The following is a 25,020-nucleotide window of genomic DNA, read 5'->3' on the forward strand; positions in this document are numbered from 1 at the left end:
AAGAAGGAACTGAATCTTTATCCTGTTAGCCAGAAAATGTCTCCTGTTTCCCAGTCTCCTTCCCCCTCCTTGTCGCGGTGACTAATACGTTGTGACTACAGTCTTGGTGAATTGCTTCTGCATATGTGGACACCATTGTGGAGATAAGAGGGCGAACCGGTAGGCACAGCCTCCAGCGTCCTGACTATGGGATATAGTCTTGCCACCCTTTATTAACAATGAACTGTTCTTTGGCTCAAGAAAATTTCTAACCAGTAAGTAACCTTACGGGGCAAAACTGTACAACTAAACATCAGGATGTTCGGACCGTTTGCAGCAGGCCTCTTGTCCCCTCCGTCATCTGGTCATCGTTCAATCAGGTGGGCTTGCTTGAGGTCATGTGACTTAGACCTACTTCTCGTTCCTTGTTCTATTGTTTGATATGAACATCGGAAACCTATCGTAACACTATATCATGGAATTATATTAAAATAAGTAAGCACATTTCAGAAAAATTACCTTTAGCCCCGAGTAATAGCAAAATCAGATAAATCTAGCTTTTGTATTTTAGTACTCTGTGACAGTTGGGAGCCACTCTGTAGACCAGGCTGGATTCAAACTCAAGAGATCCCCCTGCCTCTGCCTCCCAAGCGCTGGGATTAAAGATGTGTGTTACTGCAGGCCAGCTTTTACCTTTTTTTCTTGTTTTTTTTTTTTTTTCAAGTCAGGGGTGTCTATGTGTAGCTGTCTGTCCAGGAACTCAGTCTGTAGACCAGGCTGGCCTCAAACTCTGCCTGTGTCTGCCTCCCGAGTGCTGGGATCGAGGGTGTGCACTACCACTGACCAGCCAGCTTTATCTCTTTATTATTATTTTTTTTTATGACAGTCTCCAACTGGCCTGGGGTTTTGCCAAGTGTACTAGGCTGGAATCCCCCTGTCTCTAACTCTCCAAGCTGGAAAGACCCAGTGTCCTCAGAACTCACCTTGCCCCATTTCTGATGACTCCCTCCTGACCTGTTTTGTTGTGTTTTTGATTTTAGCCCTCGTGGGCCTGCAACATTCTAGGAACCTCTTACCTCTAACTGGGTCCTGGGATGCATTCCCATGCCTGGTTTGCTATTAAATTCTTTCCAACGGGAGACGTCACATGAGCACCGTGACCTAGGGGCATTCATGACTTTCCAGTTCTTTTCAGAAAGTATTTATTAGTCTGGTGGTATTTATCTGCCTGTCTACATTGTCTGCCTCCACCCCTTCCCAGGTTCTCACTCCTCTCCCTTCCCCCAATAATCTTTCTTTATATCTATTACATGGCATAATTACTCAGGGACACACTTTGGCCGGGGCCTGCCAGGTACCCCCTCGCCCATTATATTTTACAACAGTGGGTGCTGAGAAGAGACCTCAGACTCTCGGCAAGGACATTATGTGTTCGTCACCACTGTCTCTCCAGCCATTCAGTTTATCTTCTGATTAAGGAAAATCATTCTCAAAACAGTCTGGGTGAACACAGAAACGTCTCAAAACTAGCCAATAAGGAACGCACACACAACAGCGGCAGGTAACTGACATTTTATATAACCATTAAAAAAAAAATCAGTGCTAAGCGCCCGGTCTTAGAAGACTAACCTTTACAATTGTAGTAAAATAAAGCTTCACAAAGATAAACGCCTTTAACATTTGATTTTAATGCTAAACGTTTTCAAATGTACAAAATGGAAACATCTTACATCAAAAGGGGGAGGGGTGGCTCGCTCTGAAGGTGAGGCCAGCTTTGAACTTGACACCCTGCTGTCTCAGCTCCTGCCTGTTACAATGGCGTGCACGTGCTACCATATTTTTATTTATTTATTTATTTATTTATTTATTTATTTATTTATTTCATACTTGTCCTCCCCTTCCTCCTTTTTATTAGTTTTATTTTTACTTGTTTCATGTTCTGACATAAGGTCTCACTACAAAAGTTAGTCTGCAAGAGTAGTACCAGTGTCACTGACAAAAAAATGAGCAGGGGCATCAGCAGCCAGAACGTTCCGGGCTCTGCCTGTCCCATTCATTACTTTGGTTTCCTTTGGACACTGATTGGTTCATTGTTCGAATGGGAGCTGTAGTGGGCGGAAACTGTAATTCCACACCAGGGAAATTACGGGATAGATTCTCCTGAGTAGAAACCAAAGGCAGAGTTGGGTTTTTTGTTTGGTTTTGAGTTTTTTTTTTGTTTTTGTTTGTTTGTTTTAAATGGTGCTATGAGGCAGGCCCTCATCTGTGCCTTGAAGGTGAAAGACCCCAGCTTAGCAGCAGTAACGCCATTTTGCAAGGCTGTACTTAAGATGACTGGTTCAGAGAAAGGTTAAAACACTGAGTACAAAGCGGCTGCCAAGCAGGATGTGTTTGGTTGAAGGCCTGGCAACAGGACGACTGCGGTTGAACACCTGACAATGAAAAAAGCCCCGGGAGAGGTCCCACACCCTGGTGGGGGGCCGAGTCAGTCGTTATGTTCCAAGAAGGTAGCTAAGAAACTTGCCCCCGGGCTAAACCCTTGCCATATTAGAATCCACCAATTATATCCCTGTAACCATGCATCTGCTTCTGTATGCTTGCTTCTGCTCCCCAAAATCCTATAAAAGCCCATCCTTGGTTCTGTGGGGCGCGCCAGTCCCCCGAGTGACTGAAGCGCCCGCAGGTGCCTGTGCCTGTGTATCCCGACAATAAACCAAATCCTCTTGCTGATTGCATCCTGTGGTGTCTCGGTCTGGTCTTTGGAGTTGGAGGGTCTCCATCCCGAGGGAAAGTTCTCCCGGAGAGCTTTTCAAAGGTAAATCCTCGACCCTCAGCTGAGCTGTAGCTCCAGCCCATCGACAATTTCCTCTAAAAAATATTTCTTACAAATTTTTTTTGGGGGGGGTTGGGGATTTAGCTCAGTGGTAGAGCGCTTGCCTAGCAAGTGCAAGGCCCTGGGTTCGGTCCTCAGCTCCGGAAAAAAAAAAAAATTTTTTTTTTTTTTTTAAAATGGCGATTCTGTCCCCAGCTCCGAAAAAAAGAAAAGAAAAAAAAATGGCGAAACATTTCTCACGGATAAAATTTCAGGCAAGATGAAGTGTGCTACCGAGTCACAGGAGGGAATTCATCTAAGTAAACGGGAAGGGCGGTGCTCTCACGTGCTCAGGGCGTGGGCTGTGGGACAAGGGCATGCGTGAACAGTGACACTGATTACAGATGTGGAGGGCGTGAGGGCCATAACGGGTCACAGGCAGCAGGGAAGCATCCATGTGAGGCCACATGTGCTAAAGGCGAAAAGTACGAGGACGTTACATGCCGGGGCCTTCGGTTGGCTGCTGACGCTTGCTCACTAAGGACTGCTACTTGAGACTCATCCGTGTAGCTCAGCCGTTCCACAACACATCCACAGCACTCCCACGCGAAGGTGGTGCTTCTCTAGGGGCAGGCTCTGTTCACACAGAGGAGCACTATAGTCTCATAACTGCCCTGTGAGGTAGGTATCATTTTACAGAAGAAGCAGGCACAGAGGATTGATCAACTCGCCCAAGATCCTTGTTAATGAGAAACTGCACACAGCTGAACACGCTGCCTCTCCCATCTCAGGAAAGGCCCTTGTGGGTTTGAGAACTGTTTTGAAATGTTTGAGTAAAATCACACGGTTTTTACCTAGGATGTCTTTAGACCAAGCAGAAGATGACCCGGAAGTGCCTGCTTCTCACCCAGGAGACCAACATGCAAAGGCAGTGAATGAACAGTTGGCTATAAACCGTTTCAGACAGCATCTAGGGATAACCCTGAGTATCCCAATTCATCACTTTATCGTATTCCTGGATTCTTTGCTTTATGTGAGAGAGTTTGTTCTTGAGGTACTCACAACGCTCCTTTTTTTCCAGAAACGAAGGGTCCTGGGAAAGAAACAGCGTCATTCAGTAAGGCTTTCCTCGGTGGTTAACACAAACACATCCTCAAAGAAAACAGCTGACACAGCAGGACTGCTCAGAGATACGGACTGCATGATTAGAAAGGCCCTGCCTTCTCCTTTCAACACAAAATACCCTGTGTTTTAGGTTCACAGCAAAACCAAGGGTAATGCACAGAGTAAGGGCACCTTTAGGAGTCAAAAGTCGTAAAAGGTAAGCGTAAGAAATAAGAATAAATGTCTTGGGGTTGGGGATTTAGCTCAGTGGTAGAGCGCTTGCCTAGCAAACGCAAGGCCCTGGGTTAGGTCCACAGCTCCGAAAAAAAGAAAAAGGAAAAAAAAAAGAATAAATGTCTTTCCCAAGTTTTTCCCAACTCCACCCTTCATGGACTCTCAGGACCATCAGGGACTCAATGGAGAGACATTTACTAATTTAGCTTAAAAGAAACTGGAAGTCTATTGGTTATCACCAGTGTACCAGGGCAAGGACACGTTGAAGAGAAAATCACTTTACTCACATTCTTTTTCTTCCTAAACTCTTCATGAATTCTTGAAATTCTCTCGTGTTCCTAAAAATAATATATTTTTATTAGTTAAAACATGTATTGGGTACAACAATGTCAAGCAACCAGAGCTTCCAGGGACTAAGCCACTACCTAAAGACTATACATGGACTGACCCTGGACTCTGACCTCATAGGTAGCAATGAATATCCTAGTAAGAGCACCAGTGGAAGGGGAAGCCCTGGGTCCTGCTAAGACTGAACCCCCAGTGAACTAGACTATGGGGGGAGGGCGGCAATGGGGGGAGGGTTGGGAGGGGAACACCCATAAGGAAAGGGAGGGGGGAGGGGGATGTTTGCCCGGAAACCGGGAAAGGGAATAACACTTGAAATGTATATAAGAAATACTTAAGTTAATAAAAAAAAAAAAATTTAAAAAAACAAAACAAAACAACAAAAAAAAAACATGTATTGGGGTTGGGGATTTAGCTCAGTGGTAGTGCTTGCCTAGCAAGCGCAAGGCCCTGGGTTCAGTCCTCAGCTCTGGGAGGGGGGGGGGATGGGAGGGGGGACCATGTATTTACTCAAATTACACTCAAAGCTCAAAGCGCACTGGGAATCGGAAGAGGAAATTATTTCACTGAGTGTGGCAGCATCAGCCATAATTGTGGCACGGAGGGGAGGGGAGTTGAGGGGAGGAAGGGGGGAGGGGAGTCCCCGCTATGAATTCACAGTCGGTCTGGGCTACAGAGGGAGACCCTGCCTCAAAATCAAAGCTCCCTATTTTTTTTGCCGAAAGCTAGACAGAAAATACTTGCACAAAAATATAATTCACTGGACAAACATCTGCACATAAACTACCTACTAGGCACTGGAGTGGGACAAGCAGCCTTGTGACCCTGGGTTAGTCCTTTGTCCTAACGTTCTTTTTCCCTGAAAATAATATCCATGAGCACCTCAAGTGGTCGTCAGGAGGGTCACTTATTTGCAATGATTCTGATAGAGAGCTTGGTGTGTAAAGGCCACGGCACTGGCTGTGACCACCCTCTCCACCCTTCTTAGAAAGCTCCTCCTGGTGAATTGGGTGTGAAAGGCTGGGGGTGCTCACTACCCAGCTATTCCTGAGAACAGCTAATACAAGGTTCCTTCTAGTTTTATTATAAATTTTATCATAAACGGAAGATGTGTGGCGAGGTCGACTCTCCAGTAAGACAGAGGACTGTGGAAATGTCTCCATCTCTCCACGGATGCCTTGTCTTGCCTCACACAACTTGTTACTTGTTTTTCTTTTTTTAAGATTTATTTATTATATACGTGAGTACACTGTCGCTGTCTTCAGACACACCAGAAGAGGGCATCAGATCCCATTACAGACGGTTGTGAGCCACCATGTGGTTGCTGGGATTTGAACTCAGGACCTCTGGAAGAGCAGTCAGTGCTCTTAACCACTGTGCCATCTCTCCAGCCCCACACAACTTGTTTTAAGACAAGACCTCACGCTGTCCCCTTGGATTAGAACTCCTAGGCTTAGCAACTTCTCCTGCTTAGTTCCCAAGCGGCTGGGAATGCAGGCTGGTGTCGCCACGCATGGCTCTTCTCGCACATCTCGCCACCTCTAAACTTGGTTGCCCTTTCTGACCTGTGGATCTTAAGTGTTTCCATACAGTGATAACTGACATGCACTTCAGTGTTGGCTGGACCTCTCCGGCTCCCTGGAATGGGAGTTTCTTAGTTAACACTACGCCATTGCTTCAGTGTTCGGGAAATGTCATTACTGTAGACATATTTATCTCAGGTGTCTCATAATCGAGAGCGATTTAAATGTATAGTATTCATACACAATAAAAACAAAAACTCCGGGGTTGGGGATTTAGCTCAGTGGTAGAGCGCTTGCCTAGCGAGCACAAGGCCCTGGGTTCAGTCCCCAGTTCCAAAAAAATGAAAAACAAACAAACAAACAAACAAAGACCCCCCCCCCATTAATGGAGGTTCTCAGAAGAAAAATCTGCTTGTGTTTGTGTGTGTATTCAAATACATAAATTCTTTTAAACATTTCTAAAAATTTTGCATGAGGGAACGGCTGGGTAGCTCCGTTGTTTTTGGTTTTGATACAGGTTCTCACTAGGTAGTCCTCACTGGCCTGGAACTCGATAGGTAGATCAAGTTGGCCAGGAACTCAGAGCTCTGCCTGCCTCTGCCTCCTGAGTGCTGAGATTAAAGGTCTGTGCCATCCAGGCCTCGTCAGCCTGAATCCTTTTCTTCCTTTTTTTTTTTTTAGGTTTTTCGAGACAGAGTTTCTCTGTGTAGCCCTGGTTTTCCTGGAACTTGCTCTGTAGACCAGGCTGGCCTTGAACTCAAGAGATCCACCTGCCACTACATCCCCAGTGCTGGGATTAAAGGTGTGCTCCTCCAGTACCAAGTTTACCCCACCTCATCTTTTTTTTTTTTCTGGAGCTGGGGACCGAACCCAGGGCCTTGCGCTTCCTAGGCAAGCGCTCTACTACTGAGCTAAATCCCCAACCCCCCACCTTATCTTTAAAAGGATGTTTCAGAGAAAACTTTCCTTTGTCTCCATAATTACTGTGTTCACCGCAGCTTCTCTTCGCTTTAACCCTGGCGGTCACTCAGATGTGGCCATCGAGGGGCTTACCTCTGCTCTAGGTCTTCCCCACAGAACTCTTCTCGCTTTGGGACTGAGATGGGTATGGCTGCACTGTCCCATAACCCCTCCTGGGATTACTCTACTCTGAGTGGGCCATTTGTCTCCTTCAATACTCTGGGAGTATATATCTTTGGCAAATCATAGTCTACTTAAATGAGGAAATAAAATATTTAACAACTGAAGGTTGGGCTGAGGATGACAGAGTTCTGAGTTTTATCCCCAGCCAAAAAGACAGTAGCGATGTTTAAAGACATTGTGTTATATAAGCTTTCCTTTTTTTCTCCTTTTCCTTTTGCAGCTCTGGGATGGAGCCTAAGGCCTTCTGCATACACTGTGCTACTAACAGGAATGGAGATGCTGCTTAGCTACCTCAGAGATCCCAAACACATTCCTAGAGAGCAGAGCCAGGCGTCGGGGAATCCCCAGACCACGGGCATCTCCTCTTCTCGGTAGGTGTGGACACTGACCTGGCGGTTTTCAGAATGATGTGGCAGCCTGCTCATCACCGTGTCCAGCTCGTCAAACTTCCTCAGGGTGGCCTGCACTTCCGCAGACAGCTCCTTGTACTCTGAAAACTGGTCTTGGAACACAGCCTTATAGCGTTCCCGATCGTCATCCGTCTGAATCACAGGGTATTTTCTGAGGGAAAATCATAAATCAGAGTGACAACCTTACACTGTGGAAGGTCTGTGGTGGCGTGCTCACATGCTCAGACCCTGGGTTCGAGCCACAGAGTAGGAAAACACTGTTAACTTTTATTAAAACAGGCTGAACAGGTGAAACTGGTCAGCTTACTGCTCTCTGACCAGACCTGAGTACCATTCTTATTTTCTAACATGTTACCCTAAATAACAAACTCGAAGATGAAGCCCAGATGAGATGGACTCACGCCACATAGTCAGGCATTACGATGGGCTTAGGAATGTGGCCAGGAGGGATGTGTCCACTCAGAAGTTCAGGAGCCATTTTCGTTGTTGTTCTTAACTCTTTGAAATTGACTTCTTGGTCCTTCTGTCGGTCACTGGTGGCCACTTCACACTGCTGGGGAAGAAAAGGACTGACGTGAACAAGAGAGCAGGGAGAGAGTCCACCCCAGAGAGTAGGAGGAAATGAAGAGGGAGCAGGAGGGGGAAGAAAAACAAGGACCACTCAGCCAGAAGCAGCCAGAAGGGAGAGGGGACAAGCCACACTGATACACTGATGCGTTATCTGAAGGGGAGAAAGCAAAGAATCCATGCTGAAAGCCGCTTTCTGCAAAGTGTCATGGTACACACCTGTCTCAGCACACGAGAGACTGGCAGGGGGGATCAGTTGGGAGCTAGCCTGGGGTACACAGCAAGATCCTGTTTCTTAAAATTTCAAATCAAACAACCGTGCTCCAGAAAGAAAGCGGTTCTGATGTCAGGCTTTAGGGAGGACCTTGCATGGGAGGACCAACCAGTCGGAGGACGGGGAGGACTCAGGGTGTGATTGTTCTCAAGCTGAGGCCTTGGGGCTCAGAAAAGCCTACAGGCATGAGACGGTGGACGACAGCCATACCCTTCAATAAAAATATTATATATTCAGGAAAGAGAAAAGAAAATGGCTGGGACAGGCTTCGAACAAAGCCAGCTGAAGGGACGTAGGAAACTTCTACAATAGGCAGTCAAAGGCAGGTCAGCATTCAGTTGCACTGCACCCAGAACACTAGCCAAGGTTTGCAGATGCCAGAAGAAGAAGGGTTCAGAGAAGATGTGTAACCTCAAAGGTTACACATCAAGTAACCAGAAAAACCACAATTAAACTCTGAGTATTAAACTCTAAGTATTTAATTTTTGTGATGCTGGAAACAGAACCTGGAGGCTTTTTAGCATCCAGACAAGTGTTCTAGCACTACACCGTAACACAAGTTCACTGATTCTTTAAATCGGTGTTCCTCAACCTGTGGGTCTTGGTGTGTGTGTGTGTATGTGTGTGTGTGTGTGTGTGTGTGTGTATTGAATGACCCTTTCACAGGGGTCATCTAAGACCACCCTAAACTACAGATATTTACATTACAATTCATAACAGTAGCAAAATTAGTTATGAAGTAGCAATGAAAATAACTATGGTGGGGGGGCGTCACACAACCTGAGGACCTGTATTAAAGGGTTAAAACATTAGGAAGGTTAAAAACACTGCTTTAAATGAATACTATGAGGAAACCTGTTTACTTAAATGTATATTGTTCACATGCTAAACTGCCCTGATGTTCTAAGAGCATGCTAGAAACAAGCCTGTGAATAGGGCCGGTAGTGCCAACCACACCCAGAGGAAACATGGCTGTTCTCCAATGCGGAAGCCCCTTTCTCCTCTACTAAGTCCCTTAGACCTACAAAAGAAAGTGCAGAAATGCAACAAAGGGTTTTGAACCTTGCCCTCTGTTGCTATAGCAGCTTTTAAAGCGTCTTTGTTTTCCCACTGGTCTTGAGGTTTGGTTTAACATTAGCTCACTGTCAAGGCCACCAGCTATTACCTCACCCGAGAGCACAGGCCTGGTTAGTGGGGGTGGATAACTGGCCCAGCGAAAGGGATCTGGAAAGGGGAAGCTCCCGGCCCACATGCTAGATGGGAGGAGATACATCTCAGCCAGGTACCCAAAGCAAGAAAACCCAAGTGGAGGCAGAATAAGGAAACAGAGACAAGGGTGTCTTGCTGAAGAGGCTGGAATGTGAATGGCCCCATGGCTCATGTGTTTGAATACACGGGTCCCAGTTGGTGGCACTGCTTGGGAAGGATGAGGAGGTGTGTCACTGGGGTGGGCTTTGAGGCTTCAAGTGCTCATGTCACTCCCAGAGTTCCTCTTTCTCTCTGCCTCCTGCTTCCTGCTGCGCCTTTGTTCCACTATCATGGACTATGGCTCTGTGAAACCGCAAGCCCCAAATTCAATTTTTTCTTTACAAGTTGTCATGGTCATGGTGTTTTGGTCTTTTTTTTTTTTTAAAGATGTATTTATTTTATGTATATGAGTACACTGTCACTGTCTTCAGACACACCAGAGGAGGGCATCAGATCCCATTACAGATGGTTGCTGGGAATTGAACTCAGGACCTCTAGAAGAACAGTCAGCATCTAGACCATCTAGAAGAACATCCTTAGCCTGCTGTTCCTGAGACCTCAACCCTGAACACAACTCTGGGCACTAAACACTAGAGGAACTTTGGTTTGGAGTGGTGGTTTGTTCGGTTTTCTTGTTTTTCAAGATATGGTTTCTCTATGTAGCCCTGGCTATCCTGAAACTCAGAGCTCCCAGGTGCTGGGACTGGAGGTGAACGCCACCACCACCTGGCTTCGAGGAAGTATTCTGACTTGACCAGATGGATTTCGAGGTCATGGTGCCTCTCGTTAGCACTGAACTGTCTGACACTCGAGACTTCCGTGTACCAGCTCAGGAAGGCTGTTCTGGAGCTCCCCAGCAGCCCTCAGGCAAACAGTACCATGTTCTGGTCAAAGGTGTGAATGTGGCCTAGGCAGACACACTGGATGGTAGAGTATATAATTAATTACATTTCTAGGCTAAAAAAAAAAAAATCAGGTAAATACAATTCGTTTTATCTGTATGCTTGTTTTAGAGACAGGGTTTCACTCTGTCTGGTCAGAAACTCACTATGAAGCCTGGACTGACCCCAAACTCACGACAGTCCTCTTGCTTCAGCCTCCTGACTATGGAATTACAGGTTTGAGCCACTGTGCCTGGCTCAAGCACCCGTCACTTGCCATTGCTCAGAGCTACTTGTTTAGTTTTACGTGCTAATGTGAGAAGAAAGCTTTAAGACAGCATGGGGTTGGGCTCCAGCTCTGAGGCGAGCCACATTTTCCTGGTTCCAAACACGTATGAAGGAGGCAGAGAGGCCGCAGCTGTAACTCCAGCTTCAGGGGATCTTACCTGAAACTTGTCCTGCGGACATCCTGTGGATTAGAAGCGCAGAGAGCCGACCTCCATGTGCCCAGTGCGTGTCTTTGCAAGTTCTGAGTTCCCTAAGTGCACACACAGGCCTGACCCAAAACCACCCAGGATCCTCAATAACCAATAGGGTTCTGACTCCTGCCTGCTGACTGTCAGACGCGCAGATGCTCGAGAGCTCTAGCAGGGGCCCGCTAAATGTAAATGCCATTACATTTTTAAAAAATTCCATCTATTTATTTAGGGTGGAGGGGCACATGCTCCATAACTTGCAGGAGTCAGCTCTCTCCTTCCCCGTTGTAGTTCCTAAGACCAAACTCAAGTCCTCAGGAAAAGCGGCAAATGAGCGGTCTAGACCCAATAAGGCCCATCACAATAAGCCAGCCAGCCGAGGTGCTTGCATAACGATGTTTGAGAGCCTCAGGCTTCATGAACATTTGCACTGCTTATGGAATATAACCTCAGGGAAATTAATCTGCCAAATTAAAAAAAACCCTCCCAGAGGTGGGCCTTTATTAGAATTTATTGGTACGACTGATCTGACTTTACATCTATATGCCATTTTGTTAAAAACATTATCTTGGGGCTGGAGAGATGTCTCAGTGAGTAAAAGCACATCTTGTTCTAACTAAGTACCTAGGTCTAGTTTCTGGCACCCGTATCAGGGGGCCACCAACCACCTGCCACTCCATTTCTCCAAGATCTGACACCCCCTTAAGGCTACAGAGGGAACTCTTACACACGTGGCATGCATTTACACACACACACACACACACACACACACACACACACACACACACAAGTAAAAATAAATCTTGAGGCAAGAGAGATGGCCCAGAAGTTAAGAGTACTGGCTGCTCTTTCAGAGAACTCAGGTTCTATTCCCAGCACCCACGTGGCAGCTCATAACTGTCTGTAACTCCAGCTTCAGGGGATCTGACACCCTTGTCTGATCCCCATGAGCATGCATGCATGTGGCACACAGATATGCAGGCAAAACACTCATCACATAAAATAAATACATCTTTCTTTTAAAAAAATTTTTTAGTCAGGTGTGATGGTATACACCTTTAATCCCAGCACTCAGGAAGCAGAGACAAGTGGATCTCTGAGAGTTCAAGACCAGCTGGGGCTATATGGGGAAACCCTTTCTCAAAAAAAAAAAAAAGAAAGAAAGAAAGAAAGAAAGGAAAAAGAAAAGGAAGAAAAGAAAGGAAAGAAAGAAAGAAATATTCTCAAAAAAAAATCAAATCATGGTTCAAAAAAAATCATAAGATATAAACATAAGGAAATGCAAGTTCAGAGAAGATAATTAATTTCAACAGGACCAAAGGCAAGAAGGCAACTGCACTGGTGTCCTGATTCAGAGTAGTAAAATTCTAAAGTTCACATCTCTCCCATGGCACTCCGCCAAACCATCCCTGTTAGGATCCAGGGAGAAAAATCACACCACAAAAGCCAGAGTTCTAGCACTTTCTATCAGGTTTCTCACTGGCTAAGTATTAAGTAATGGGAGTCTCTTTTAGAATATACCTAAGTTTTTTCTACAGTGATCCATCTCCATCCATCTTTTTTTTTTTTAAGATTTATTTATTTTGAGTAGACTGTTGCTGTTCTCAGACACACCAGAAGAGGGCATCAGATCCCATTACAGACGGTTGCTGGGAATTGAACTCAGGACCTCTGGAAGAGCAGTCAGTGCTCTTAACCGCTGGGCCATCTCTCCAGCCCGAGAGAGGTCTTTAAAAGGTGGCTTTTGGCTCCAGCTTCTGTATTTTAGAGGTCAGGAAAGTCATATGTAGATCAAATGATTTCCAAAGTAAGAATGGGCATTTCAGCTGGGCATGGAGGCATACACCTTAGTCCTAGCACTTGGGAGGCAGAGGCGAGTGGAGTTCCAGGACACCTAGGGGTAACCCTGTTATAAACCTTCCCCCACCCCACCTCCGAACAAAACAAAAAGAAAAAGAATGAGCATTCTATATTCTATCATTATTCCGAACTATTCCAGGACCTGGAAATACACCCTGGACATGCTGTCTGGCCCCTAGGCAGTCTGAAAGGGGTGCCCTAGGACTCTCCAGGGCGGATCTTAACAGCCCTGCCCCACCGGTTTATCCTATCAAGCAGGAACGCTGACTGCTGATCTTTGAGGGCTGCTTCCTGGCTTTTTAGGTTAACTCTACTCTGCATGAATATTATTGGGAGGTCTCACTGCCTCAGGGGGAATAACCAGGAACCCATACATTCTACCCCGGGCAAGCTTAATTGCTACTACTACAGCACTGCCCAGTAAGATGGCCCTGCCCAGCCCAACACTGGGAAATAAGCAGTAGCAAACTTAAGCTGACTGACAATGGGTGAATGGATGGATTTCAGTGATGGGGACTGAGCCCGGGGCTTCACACACAGTAGGCAGGCAAGCAGTCTAACCCTGACCCATATTTCAAGCACTTGAGGATATTTTGAACATACTTCAAGCTAACATATGTTAGGATTCTGCATAATTCTGATACTAGATTTTGATATTATCTGTTAGTGAGTGTTAGCATTTATAAAACTGATTCCACATGTGAAATGGTGTGTGCAGTATGTCTGTATGTGTGTGTGTGTGTGTGTGTGTGTGTGTGTGTGTGTGTGTGTGCATGTGCAAGTTTCAGCCCTAACTTCTTTCGATGGTGACTGTGATATGCAAGCAAAAGAAGCCCTTCCCTCCCCAGCTTCCTTACGGCCATGGTGTTTTATCTCAGCAATAGAAACTCCTTTAAGACAATGAATGACCATGAACTTCAGATTCTCTGGCATTTGCCTTCTACACGCTGGGATTGCAGCCATATGGGGACTGGGGCCACCATCCCCAGTTTGTGTAGGAGGGAATCCAGGGTTTCGTGCATGCTAGGCAAGCACTGTGCTAACTGGTCTACACTCGAGCCCCAGTAAGAATGACTTCCATGAAGAAAATTGGCCAGGCATAAGTTAGTAAGCCCAGAGTTCTGTACCACAGGAAGCAGGAGCAGGAGTAACACGCATTAAAGGCCAACCTGGGCTATACAGCAAGAACTTAAATAGACAAGCGTATGAAGAAGACCAACTATATTCACTTACAAAAAAAAAATTCATGTAAGAATACAAAAAGGGGCTCTAGGGAAGACAGCCTAATGTGGTCCTTTTGGTATCAGAAAAAAGCAGAAAGTCAGAGCTGGAGAGATGGCTCAGTGGTTAAGAGCATTGATCGTTCCTTCAGAGGACCCAGGTTCAAGTTCCAGCACCCACATGGCAGCCCACGGCAGCTCTAGAACTCCTGTTCCAGGGGACCCAACTCCCTCACACAGACATCCTTGCAGGCTAAATGCCAATGAACACAAAATACCAGCATAGAAAATAGCTGAAAGCCCTCATCTGAGCCCCGCACTTTCACACGTGGATTGCCAACAAATATAAGTGTTTAGCCAATCTGCAGAGACAGCATAACTGCAGCAGCATAACAGCATAATGGTGCTCTTACCATTCTCCTTTTTGACGACAACGATGGGTCATTTATCTGGAATGACAACAACAGAAGAGTTAAAATGATTTCGAGGTGCCAAAGAGACAGCTCAGCAGGCTACAACAGCCACATCATCAGGAGGTACTACGCCCTCTTTTGGCCACCGTTGGCACTGCACGCATTACATACATAGACAACACACATAAGCACAAAGTAAAAACTAGAAGTTACTTTGTAATGGTTTCCATCCATTTGCACTCCTAGCCTGATCCCAGTTCCCAAAAGTTGATCCTCTCTTTGATGTTTGTTCTCCACACTCGTTTGCCCACACTTCTCTGGGCCAGTGGAGGCTCAGAGGACGACAGGTAACTGGCTCTGTGTTAGCCAAGAGCATGGAGAGGATTTGGAGATATGGGATGGGGAGTACTATTAGGTAAGATGCTTGAATTACTTAGATTTTATTTATTGTTATTTTTTTAAAAAAGCTTTTTTAAAGAGATTTATTTACCTATTTTCTGTATGTGGGAACACTGTAGCTGTCATCATGCACACCAGAGGAGGGCATTAGATCTCATTACAGATGGTCGTGAGCCACCATGTGGTTTCTGGGAATTGAACTCGGGACCTCTGGAAGTCAGGGCTGTTAACTGCTGAGCCATCTCTCCAGTCTTTATTGTTACTTTTATCTTGGGTGTTTATTTTGCTTTTGATTGCTTTATGAGATATACTCTTGCTATGTACCCCAGGCTAGCTTAGAATTTACTGCATGGATCAGGCTAGCCTTAATCTTGTGGCTGTCCTCTTGCTTCTGCCCCGAGTGCTGGGATTACAGGTATGACCTACCATGCCCAGCACCCTGGATAATTAAAATGTTAATAAATTCCCTTTATAAAATTAATAGGAAAAGAAGCCTGTTATGTCACCTTCAATAACTCAAATTTAATTCAAATTTAATCAAATATTATAAAAAAACCCTTATAGGGGTTGGGGATTTAGCTCAGTGGTAGAGCGATTGCTTAGGAAGCGCAAGGCCCTGGGTTCGGTCCCCAGCTCCGAAAAAAAGAACCAAAAAAAAAAAAAAAAAAAAAAACCCTTATAAAAAGTTTTTAAGTGAATACACTGGCTTACACCTGTAATTCTGGCTCTCTGAGAGGCTGAGGCAGGAGGATTGTGGTGAGTTGTAAGCCAACGTGGGCTACATAGTGAGAGCTCCTCCCTAACAAAACAAAGTAAGTTGTTTGGTTTGGTTTGGTTTGGTTTGGTTTGGTTTGGTTTGGTTTGGTTTGGTTTGGTTTGGTTTTCCAGACAAGTTTTCTCTGTAGAACTCCATTTGCACACCAGGCTGGCCTCAAACTCAGATCTACCTGCCTCTGTCTCCTGAGTGCTGGGACAAAAGGCGTGCCTTTGCACCATCTGGTATAAAATAAGCTTTTGTTTAAGAAAAACTATGCTAATCATCACAATCATGTTCTTGTAGTAGACCACTGACATTTAAATAATTGAAAATTATTATTAGCTTCCTGTCCGGCTGCCATCGGAGAGCAGCAGCCATGGCCCTGCGCTACCCCATGGCCGTGGGCCTCAACAAAGGCCACAAAGAGATGAAAAACATCAGCAAGCTGAGACACAGCCGGCCACAAACACACCAAGTTCGTGCGGGACATGATCCGGGAGGTGTGCAGTTTTGCGCACTGTGAGCAGCGCGCCACGGAGCTGCTCAAAGTGTCCAAGGACAAGCAAGCACTCATGTTTATCAAGAAGAGGGTGGGCACGCACATCCGCGCCAAGAGAAAGCGGGAGGAGCTGAGCAACGTGCTGGCAGCCATGCGGAAGGCGGCGGCCAAGAAGGATTAATGACCCCTCCCCCAATAAAAGATGGCTCTTTTAAAATTATTATTAAACTAGCATGCTACATTACGAAGAAGGGTAAAGGGGTTGGGGATTTAGCTCAGTGGTAGAGCGCTTGCCTAGCAACCGCAAGGCCCTGGGTTCGGTCCCCAGCTCCGGAAAAAAAAGAAAAAAGAAAAACAAACAAACAAACAAACAAACAAAAACGAAGAAGGGTAAAAGTCTTCCGATTTGGGACCCCACACATTAGAATTTAAAATTCTTAGGCAGGACCGTGGCACACACCTGTAGCACCGGCACAGGGTCTGGTGAAGAATTCAAGGCCAGGTGGATACACAGTACCAGGCCAGCCAGAGTTACACAGTGAAATCTTGTCTCGAAAACCAAAACCAAAGAAAACGACTCAAGATTCTTCAATTCATACATTATTTATGAAAATTTTAGAAGTAACTTGAGTATATGTAGAGTTCTGGAGAGACAAATATAGTTTGTGACAATGGAGTACGATTCACATTAGAACATGAGGAGTTTCTCGATTAATGCATTAAATGCTATAAAAACCATATGCGGGACCAAGTATGGTGGAGCACAACCACCATCCCGGCGGAGGCGGGGGCGGGGGCGGGGACGGGGACGGGGGCGGTGGCAGGGGCAGAGCGGGAGGCAGAGGAGCAGAGGAGCAGAGTCAGAGAGAGGCAGAGAGAGACAGAGGCAGGGGCAGAGAGAGATGGAGAGAGAGAGAGCCAGAGGCAGAGGCAGAGGCAGAGAGAGACAGAGGCAGAGACAGAGAGAGACAGAGGCAGAGACAGAGAGAGAGACAGAGAGAGAGAGACGGGGCAAAGGCAAAGGCAGAGAGAGGCAGAGAGAGGCAGAGGCAGAGGCAGAGGCAGAGAGAGACAGAGGCAGGGGCAGAGAGAGATGGAGAGAGAGAGACAGAGCAGAGGCAGAGGCAGAGAGAGATGGAGAGAGAGAGACGGAGCAGAGGCAGAGGCAGAGGCAGAGAGAGAGAGATAGGCAGGCGGGCAGCTCTCAGTGAGGTCTTGGTCTACATAGTGAGCTCCAGGCCAGCTGGGGCTACACAGTACAAACAAATGAACATCACATTCATGAAAAAGTTTAAAATGCGCTCTTAAAGGGACTGTTTTTAATCTTCATGTATACGTATGCAATTATATAGAATCTAGGAAGACTTAAGGAATGTAGGAATGGGAATTTTTACAATACAATCAGCCAAGAACAAACAACAAACTTAAGGCAAACAGTATTTTCAGTGGAATAGGAGGTGAGCCTGCTGCAAGGTCGTGAGATGACTTATTTTAGGGCATATTGAAAGTAGTACGGGGTTGGGGATTTAGCTCAGTGGTAGAGTGCTTGCCTAGGAAGCGCAAGGCCCTGGGTTCGGTCCCCAGCTCCAAAAAAAAAAAAAAAAAAGAAAGTAGTACAACCTTCCTAGTATTTGCTACTTCAAACTCACATCATTTTAAATGGGATTTTTTTCCTATGTGACTGGTATTTAGATAAGGTAATACATTAGGTCCTACTATCATTTTTTCCTCTGTATTATTCTCATTGCTTGTTAATTATTTTCATTGTTATTCAGTTAGTAAAATCCGAGAAACAGACGCCGTGTTTTCTTACTTTGAAATTCACACCTCTCCAAAACCACGATGATCTATTCAAGCGAGACAAGCCTCGTGTTCACCATAACTCAGTCATTTGATGCTTGTTTGCAATGCACACACAGTCACCATATTCCTTTCTGGTTCTCCTTTTTTGAGGCAGGGATCCCAGGCTGGCCTCAAATTATGTGGCCCAGGCTGGACTTGAACTCATGACCTTCCTGCTTCAACATCCCCAGGGCCGTTGATGTTGGTTCACGGCCTCCACCACATTATACATGTGGAGGTCAGAGGGCAACCTGGCGTGTTAGTCCTCAGGTGCCTTCCACTTTTTGTTTGAGATAGGGGGGCTTCAGGGCATCCCCCATCCTCCTGTCTCCGTCACCCACCTCCCAGCACTGGGAGTACAGGTCATGCCAACGTATTTTTACTTCTTAAAGAGACCTGATAGCTCAGGCTCTCATGCTTCACTGAGCCACCCAGCTCCATTGTCTTACTTAAGTGTTATTTCCAGGGGAAAAAAAGTAAATTGTAGTTATTTAAATGCATACGCCCCTCCTATACGTGAAATATTTCAGTTAATCTATGTTATTATATGTATTGTATAAATTATTGTGTATATATTATACATCCGTAAGATATATTAGTGTCATTTGTGTTATTAGCATTTACCCAAACTCAGTGGCCACGTCCTTTTCTGCATCAGTCAGTCACTACAATGCACTTAGTTAACAAGCTACTGGGACGTGGCGTCTCTCTGCAGTAACCGGACCAGCAGAGTAGCTTATCCCAGTCAAAGCTACTGAGAAAGGCCTTCTGAAATCCAGCTCATTTAAATACATATACAGATAGAGATATAGAATGACTCTGACAAGCCTTTGAGGATGATGTGGGGTTTTTTGTTGTTTTTTTAAAAAAAGATTTATTTATTTATTTATTTATTTATTTATTTATTATAATTACTGTAGCTGTCTACAGAAGAGGGCATCAGATCCCATTACAGATGGTTGTGAGCCACCATGTGGTTGCTGGGAACTGAACTCAGGACCTCTGGAAGAGTAGTCAGTGCTCTTAACCACTGTACTATCTCTCCAGCCCGGATGATGTGTTTTTAACAGTTATAGAAAAAGACGGCAAAGCCAAACAAAGGTATTGAGAAGCCCTGCCCCCACCCCACTCTCACCTATCCTCCTCCCTCACCCCCACCTCCACTCCCCCCACCCCCTAGCCCCAACCCGGTCCTACCTCCTGCTGCTCCATGAATTCCCTATGTTTCCGGGCTGCTTCATGCCTCCACAGCTTCAGGCAGACGAGGGCGCTGACAAGATAAACTATCATGTTGACAAACAGGAAGATCATTGCGGCTATCTGACCTCCTTCTACCCGGCAGAACAGCGCGTTCATTGGCGTATTAAATAACGGGTAGTAGCAGAGTCCACCTCGGTTGGTATCATTCACATAGACTATGGCTGCAGCCATGTACAAAACAAACAAGGCAACGTTAACTCCAAACTCGGTCAGGGGCCACCAGCTAGAATCCAAAAGGATGGTGCGGTAATACATGGACATGCCAAGCACCAGGATAATAATCGTCGCGATCCAAGCCAATCCAGCCACCACGAGTACAAAAGGGGTCTTGGGGCCAGTGTAGTAATAACCCCCGTATGTATTGCCCAGGCTGCCAAGACCTCCCATGCCATAGGACTGTGTATAGCCAAACAGGTTGTACCACTCGTTGTCCTTGTGGATGTAAGCTGTGACACACGCGAAGACGCCAGCTCCCAGAAGCAGCTCCACCACGCCCAGAATTCTCAGCAGGCCTGCCCACGACTTCATGTAGGAGTACCGCAGATTGTATTCCTCTACCTTCTCACTGTACGTCCGCGCCGTCTGTGTGCGCCGGTCTAAGGAAGCATAGGGGTCGTGGGGAAACATGGCGTCCGCCTCTTGCTGGGAATCGAAGGTGCCTTGGGACCCTCCGGAAGGATCTTTGTAAGAGTTGGGTGGGTGGTGGTTTGGTCTTGCTGGAGAGGCTGGAGGGGAACACTCCACACCGTCGGAGATGTATCTGATATCTGACACTGGCTTATCCCATTCTGGGTCCTTTTTCTTCCCTCTGAAGAAGTTCTTCCAGGAGTCGGGAACAAAGCGTCTCACCGGCTTGAGATCTGGTGCCACCGCTGGTTCCTCTGTGTCACCTGAGTAGAAGCTGGGGCCGAATGGTGGCTGTAACGGGAGAGGGGGAGGAGGCAGAGGATCTGCGCTCACAGCCAGCTCACTGCTGTGAAGAGACTGGAGGGTTCTTACGATACCATCTGGACAAGGCGAGTCCCTCGGCACCTCACTATAGTCCCTGTCCCGAATCCTGGACCTTCCATCACTCGACGACATTTGTGACTTTCACACCTGCGGTCAAAATTAAAGGAATCACTTATACTTAGTTACTTTACCCTTCATAAATAAAACCCGGTTATTTTATTCACTTAGTTACAAAATGTATTCAGGTGGCAAACATGATTATATCCAACTTTTATTGTATATAAAATAATAAATATATATTTAGGGGGTTGGGGATTTAGCTCAGTGGTAGAGTGCTTGCCTAGCAAGTGCAAGGCCCTGGGTTCGGTCCCCAGCTCCGAAAAAAAAAGAAAAAAAAACCAAATAAATATATATTTATCATACTTATAATACATATAAAATGATATATATTTATATATAATGATATTTAAATGTACGTAACAATTAGATTATCCAGAAATATTCTTAAGTATTCTATGAATTAAAAAAAAGATTTATTTATTTTATATATGTGAGTACACTGTCGCTGTCTTCAGACACAGCAGAAGAGGGCATTGGATCCCATTACAGATGGTTGTGAGCCACCATGTGGGTGCTGGGAATTGAACTCAGGACCTCTGGAAGAGCAGTCAGTGCTCTTAACCACCGAGCCATCTCTCCAGCCCCCATTATATGACATTTTAAATATGGTTTTAAATATTAGTTTTGGATTTTATATAATAAAGCATTTACGTTTCATTCATGTATGACTCCAATAGACAAAATATAAAAACAAAACAAACACTCGAGCCATGCAGAATGTCAATGATTTTTCCAAGTACGGTCTTTTCTCTAGACATCTAAATGGAAATGTCTCAGTGTCTGAGCATACCAAAATGTGATGGCTCAGCAAATTCTCGTCATTTTCACTAACCCACTTTTGGCTTTGGAATGGCTAAGGGCCCATTAAAGTGGTCTTAACACACAGCAGGCAGGAGGCCTTTCCCGTCCTAGTCAAAACGTTAGCTAAGGGGTCAGAACTCTGGCTCAGAGGTGAAGAGCACCGCTGCTGTGCTAGAGGAAGTGGGTTTGACTCTCAGTGCCTGCATCGGGCTCACGGGTGCCTATAATCCTAGTCCCAGGGGAGCTGACGGCCTCTCCTGACCTCTGGGGGCTGCATCTATGTGGGGCACTGACATATGCAAGCGAAACACTCATACACATAAACTAAACTAAAATAAAATAAAATAAAATAAAAAGTGCAGAGGGCTTGCTTCTTCCTAAAACATTAACAGCTGGCGCTAGACTTGGAAGCTCTCTCAAAGGTAAAAACCTCACAGGCTGTGGCTCCCCAGAACCAGTGAAAAACAGCAGCAGCACTAACTATGGGCATTGCCGTTCCCAGAGCAGTTATCCAAAGGCAATTTGCTGTTGCCATGGACAACTGAAGCATCTAGGGGTGAGAACAATTAGAAGTTAATATACCTGGAAAACTGTCACGAATATGCTTTGACTGAGTCTTCTGTCTTCCTTGATGAAAGCAAAAACCTAATATGTGTGCAACTAGAAAAGCCACGTGGGGACACACTACTAGGTTAGAGGCACACTGTCTTTCCACTTGTTTATGCCTTTTTATTGGATATTCAAGTAGACATATATGGCACTGTGCTTGAAATTAGGACAGATTTAAATGGGCGTTCTTACCTTTAAGGTGTTGAACAATTTGGAAATCCTAAGGCATGATTTTACTTGTAAAATGGACACCCATTAGTCAACAAAGATTGCCTGAGACCCTCCCAGGACTCGGACACACTGAGGTTGTGTTTAAGTTCCCTGCCTTTATGGAATTTAGATTCTACCGTGGGTGGCAGATGATGGAGGAGCCATGCATAATGCCCCAAGTGTCAAAGGCTTAAAGCAGAGAGAGGAGGCCCTGCAGGCAGCAGGCTCCGGCTCTAGCAGGCCAGAGAAGTACTCGTGGAGAAAGCAACAAATACAGAAATGAAGATGAAGGCTGAAACCAAGTTTGCTCCAGGCAAATGACACAGCTAGAGTGCCTAACATGCTAAGGGAATCAGAGAGGTCATCGAGGAAGCAACGGAGTGAGACGCACGCACAGTGGATCCAATGCCAAATGAGTCACCTACGATCTCAAATCCACAACGGATGGGTTGTAAGAAGCCACCAGAGGATTGGAGTTGAACAACCAGATCTGACTTGTTTTAATAGCATCTCTTTGGATGTGGTATCCAGAGATCAACTCAGTAAGGCGAAGGCTGACGTGAGGAGACTGTTGATATGTGACCCAAAGGATCATGGGGAGAGCCATGGAGACTTTGAGACCTCACGTTCTAGATGCAGGACATGTAAAATACGCCGTCACAGAAGAATTTAAACACAATCAGAAGTGGGAAGGGAGCCTCTGTGTCTCACAAATCAGTTTTAACAACTACTCCTCTAGGACCAATCCTACTCAGAGTTCACCTCTCCATCCCTGTCCTACTCCTCCTCCCACCAGATTACCTAGAGGCAGGGCCAGAGGGTCGAGAGAGATGGCTCAGTGGTTAAAGACAATGGTTGCTCTTCCAGAGGACCTGGGTTCAACTCCCAGTCCCCACATGGATGCTCGCAAATGTCTGTAAGTCCAGGTCCAAATGATCTAACAAGCTCTTCAGCCTCTGTGAGCACTGCATACGTGAGGTGCAGACATACATGCAGGCAAAGCACCCACATAAAACAAAAGATAAATTTTTTTTCAGAAAAAAAAAAAAAGAGCAAATGCTGGCTATCTATCTGATCACTTTATGGTAAATGCATTTCTCTGACCACAGAGAATAGTAGATTGCACAAGAGTTTCAGCAGCCCCTTAGGAATCCAGGTGGAGATGCAGTCTGTCCAGAGAGCAGGTACTGCCACCAAACCAGACACAACCCCCCAACAGATCAGTGGTTCTCATCCTTCAATATGGTTCCTCATGTTGTGGTGACCCCCAACCATAAAAGTACTTTTGTTGTTACTTCATAACTGTGATTTTGCTATCCTTATAAATTATAATGTAAATATCTGTGTTTTCCCACGGTTTTAGGTGACCCCCGATGAAACGGTCATTGATCCCTTAGGGGTCGTGTCCCACAGGTTGAACCATTGCAATAGAGGGAACACAGAGGAAGGAGTCCAGGAAGAAACTTCAGGGTCCTCTAATAAGACACCCAAGAAGGATGTATGATGCAAACCAGAAGCTCTCTAAATGACAACTGTCTTAGGGTTTTTACTGTGATAAAACACCCTGAACATATAACTCAGAGAGAAATGGTTTACTTTCACTTACAACACTCAAGTCACCACACTGCATTACTGAGAGAAGTCAGGGCAGGAACCTGGAGGCAGGAGCTAATATAGAGGTTGTGGAGGAGCACTGCTTACTGTTTTCTCCCCTAGGCTCGCTCAGCTGTTCTCTTACCGTATCCAGACCACCAACCCAGGGCAGCACCATTCATACTGAGCTGGGCCCTCCCACTTAAAATACCAATCAAGTAAATGCTCCATAAGCTTGCCCACAGGTCAATAATCTAGTGGGGGCATTTTCTCAACTGAGTTTCGGTCTTCAAAGGGAACTGTAACTTGTGTCAAGTTGACCTACAACCAGCCAGCACAACGGCAATTATTTTTGCCCTCTTGTCTTTGTTGTTTAAAATTGTTAAAAAACAATCTCTTTGTTGTTTAAAAAAAGACAACATTTACATTTAACATATGCCTAAGAATGTAGAAGTAAAAGCACAACAAAGAAACCGAATAAGGTCTGAGGTCTCTAGGGTATGGTTTACACAGCATCCTGCTTATTAATTTAACTCCATGATTCACTGTAACGGATTCAACTCATCTTCATCTGTGGAAAACCGCTCGCTTGAGTTACATCACCTTATCATTTAAATAAAGCACAAAGACTAGAAGAGCAGACTGTGTTACCCAGCAAGCAATCTTCAACGGTATTTGACCACATCTTAAATATATAGATACCCCTGGCGTCTTACAGGTTGCCCCCGAGACCCCCAGGCTCCATCTAGCTCGATCGCAGGTCTTTTGTTTGGTTGGAGCCAGGGAGTTAGGAATGCCACAACTGTGGCCAGAAAAATGGTTCCCTGAGCGTCGCAGGAATCAAGCCTGGTTACCTTTATGCATGCAAATCGCCTCTAAAGTTTGGCCGCCTCCACAAAGTGTTCTGCCTCAGAAACTTAGGGATTTGGGGTGGGGGAGCAGCGGAGCCGCAGCCGCGAGAGGACCGACAACCATCATTCCCGCCAGGCTCCCACATCTAGCCTCCCAGCAGCGCGACCATACCCACCCGGGGCGCGTCCCGCCTTCGCCTTCTTCTCTGGAAAATCCACTCGGGCTTCCGCCCTAAGGTGGCTGTCGTCCCCGGCAGGCCAGCCGGGAAAGTGGCGAGGGCGGCGCCACTCGGCGCCCGGAAGGACGGCGGCCGTCCAGCCGGCCGCACCTGTCACTGCAGCGAAACCCGCCCACGCCGCCCCCGGAGCCTGGCGCGCCCGCGTGCTCCCGCTTCAGCCTGGCCGCGGGTGGGAGGTGGCTCCGGGGATGTATGCACAGGACGAAAGGCCCTCCCCGCGGGCTCGGCGTCCCGTCGCCGCATCGCGGCCTCACTCACCTGCGCGGCCGCCGGAAGAGCACGCGTTCCCGCGGGCACCGAAACTGGGATCGAGCTCCTGGGGCGTGACCCGGTCCCAGCGCCCCGCCCGCCAGCCCGGCGGGCTGCGGAGCTCTGGCCAGGAAGCAAGCACAGCATAGGT

General features: G+C 46.2%; 1 protein-coding gene and 1 pseudogene across 4 annotated transcripts; one reads left to right on the plus strand and one right to left on the minus strand.

Annotated features, from left to right (window-relative positions):
- Positions 1-1,535: 1,535 nt before the first annotated feature.
- Positions 1,536-25,011, minus strand: Marveld2 (MARVEL domain containing 2). 4 transcript variants are annotated; one of them, XM_008760680.4, is made up of 7 exons: positions 24,879-25,006; positions 19,184-20,344; positions 14,490-14,525; positions 7,952-8,103; positions 7,530-7,701; positions 4,417-4,467; positions 1,536-3,884 (listed from the first exon to the last, which is right to left on the minus strand). In XM_008760680.4, exons 2-7 carry the CDS (start codon positions 20,327-20,329, stop codon positions 3,762-3,764), a joined length of 1,680 nt encoding a protein of 559 aa, XP_008758902.1. In that variant the 5' UTR covers positions 20,330-20,344; positions 24,879-25,006; the 3' UTR covers positions 1,536-3,761. The 4 variants fall into 4 exon arrangements, with proteins under 4 accessions (XP_008758902.1, XP_008758901.1, XP_008758903.1 ...); XM_008760679.4 differs by having other exon boundaries at positions 24,558-24,904; XM_008760681.3 differs by lacking the exon at positions 24,879-25,006 and adding an exon at positions 24,385-24,568.
- On the plus strand, positions 3,334-16,884 carry LOC102557393 (uncharacterized; annotated as a pseudogene).
- Positions 25,012-25,020: the final 9 nt, after the last annotated feature.

This window comes from Rattus norvegicus, chromosome 2, assembly GCF_036323735.1.
Source record: "Rattus norvegicus strain BN/NHsdMcwi chromosome 2, GRCr8, whole genome shotgun sequence".
Lineage (NCBI taxonomy): Eukaryota > Metazoa > Chordata > Mammalia > Rodentia > Muridae > Rattus > Rattus norvegicus.

Excerpts from the sequence above, each read along its gene's own strand:
- Marveld2 (XM_008760680.4), bottom strand. The coding sequence starts at position 20,329 with ATGTCGTCGAGTGATGGAAGGTCCAGGATTCGGGACAGGGACTATAGT. Across the intron at positions 14,526-19,183 it reads AATTCATGGAGCAGCAGGAG|ATAAATGACCCATCGTTGTC; the intron begins GTAGGACCGGGT and ends TTGTCATTCCAG. Across the intron at positions 3,885-4,416 it reads AGTTTAGGAAGAAAAAGAAT|GACCCTTCGTTTCTGGAAAA; the intron begins GTGAGTAAAGTG and ends TTTCTTTCCCAG.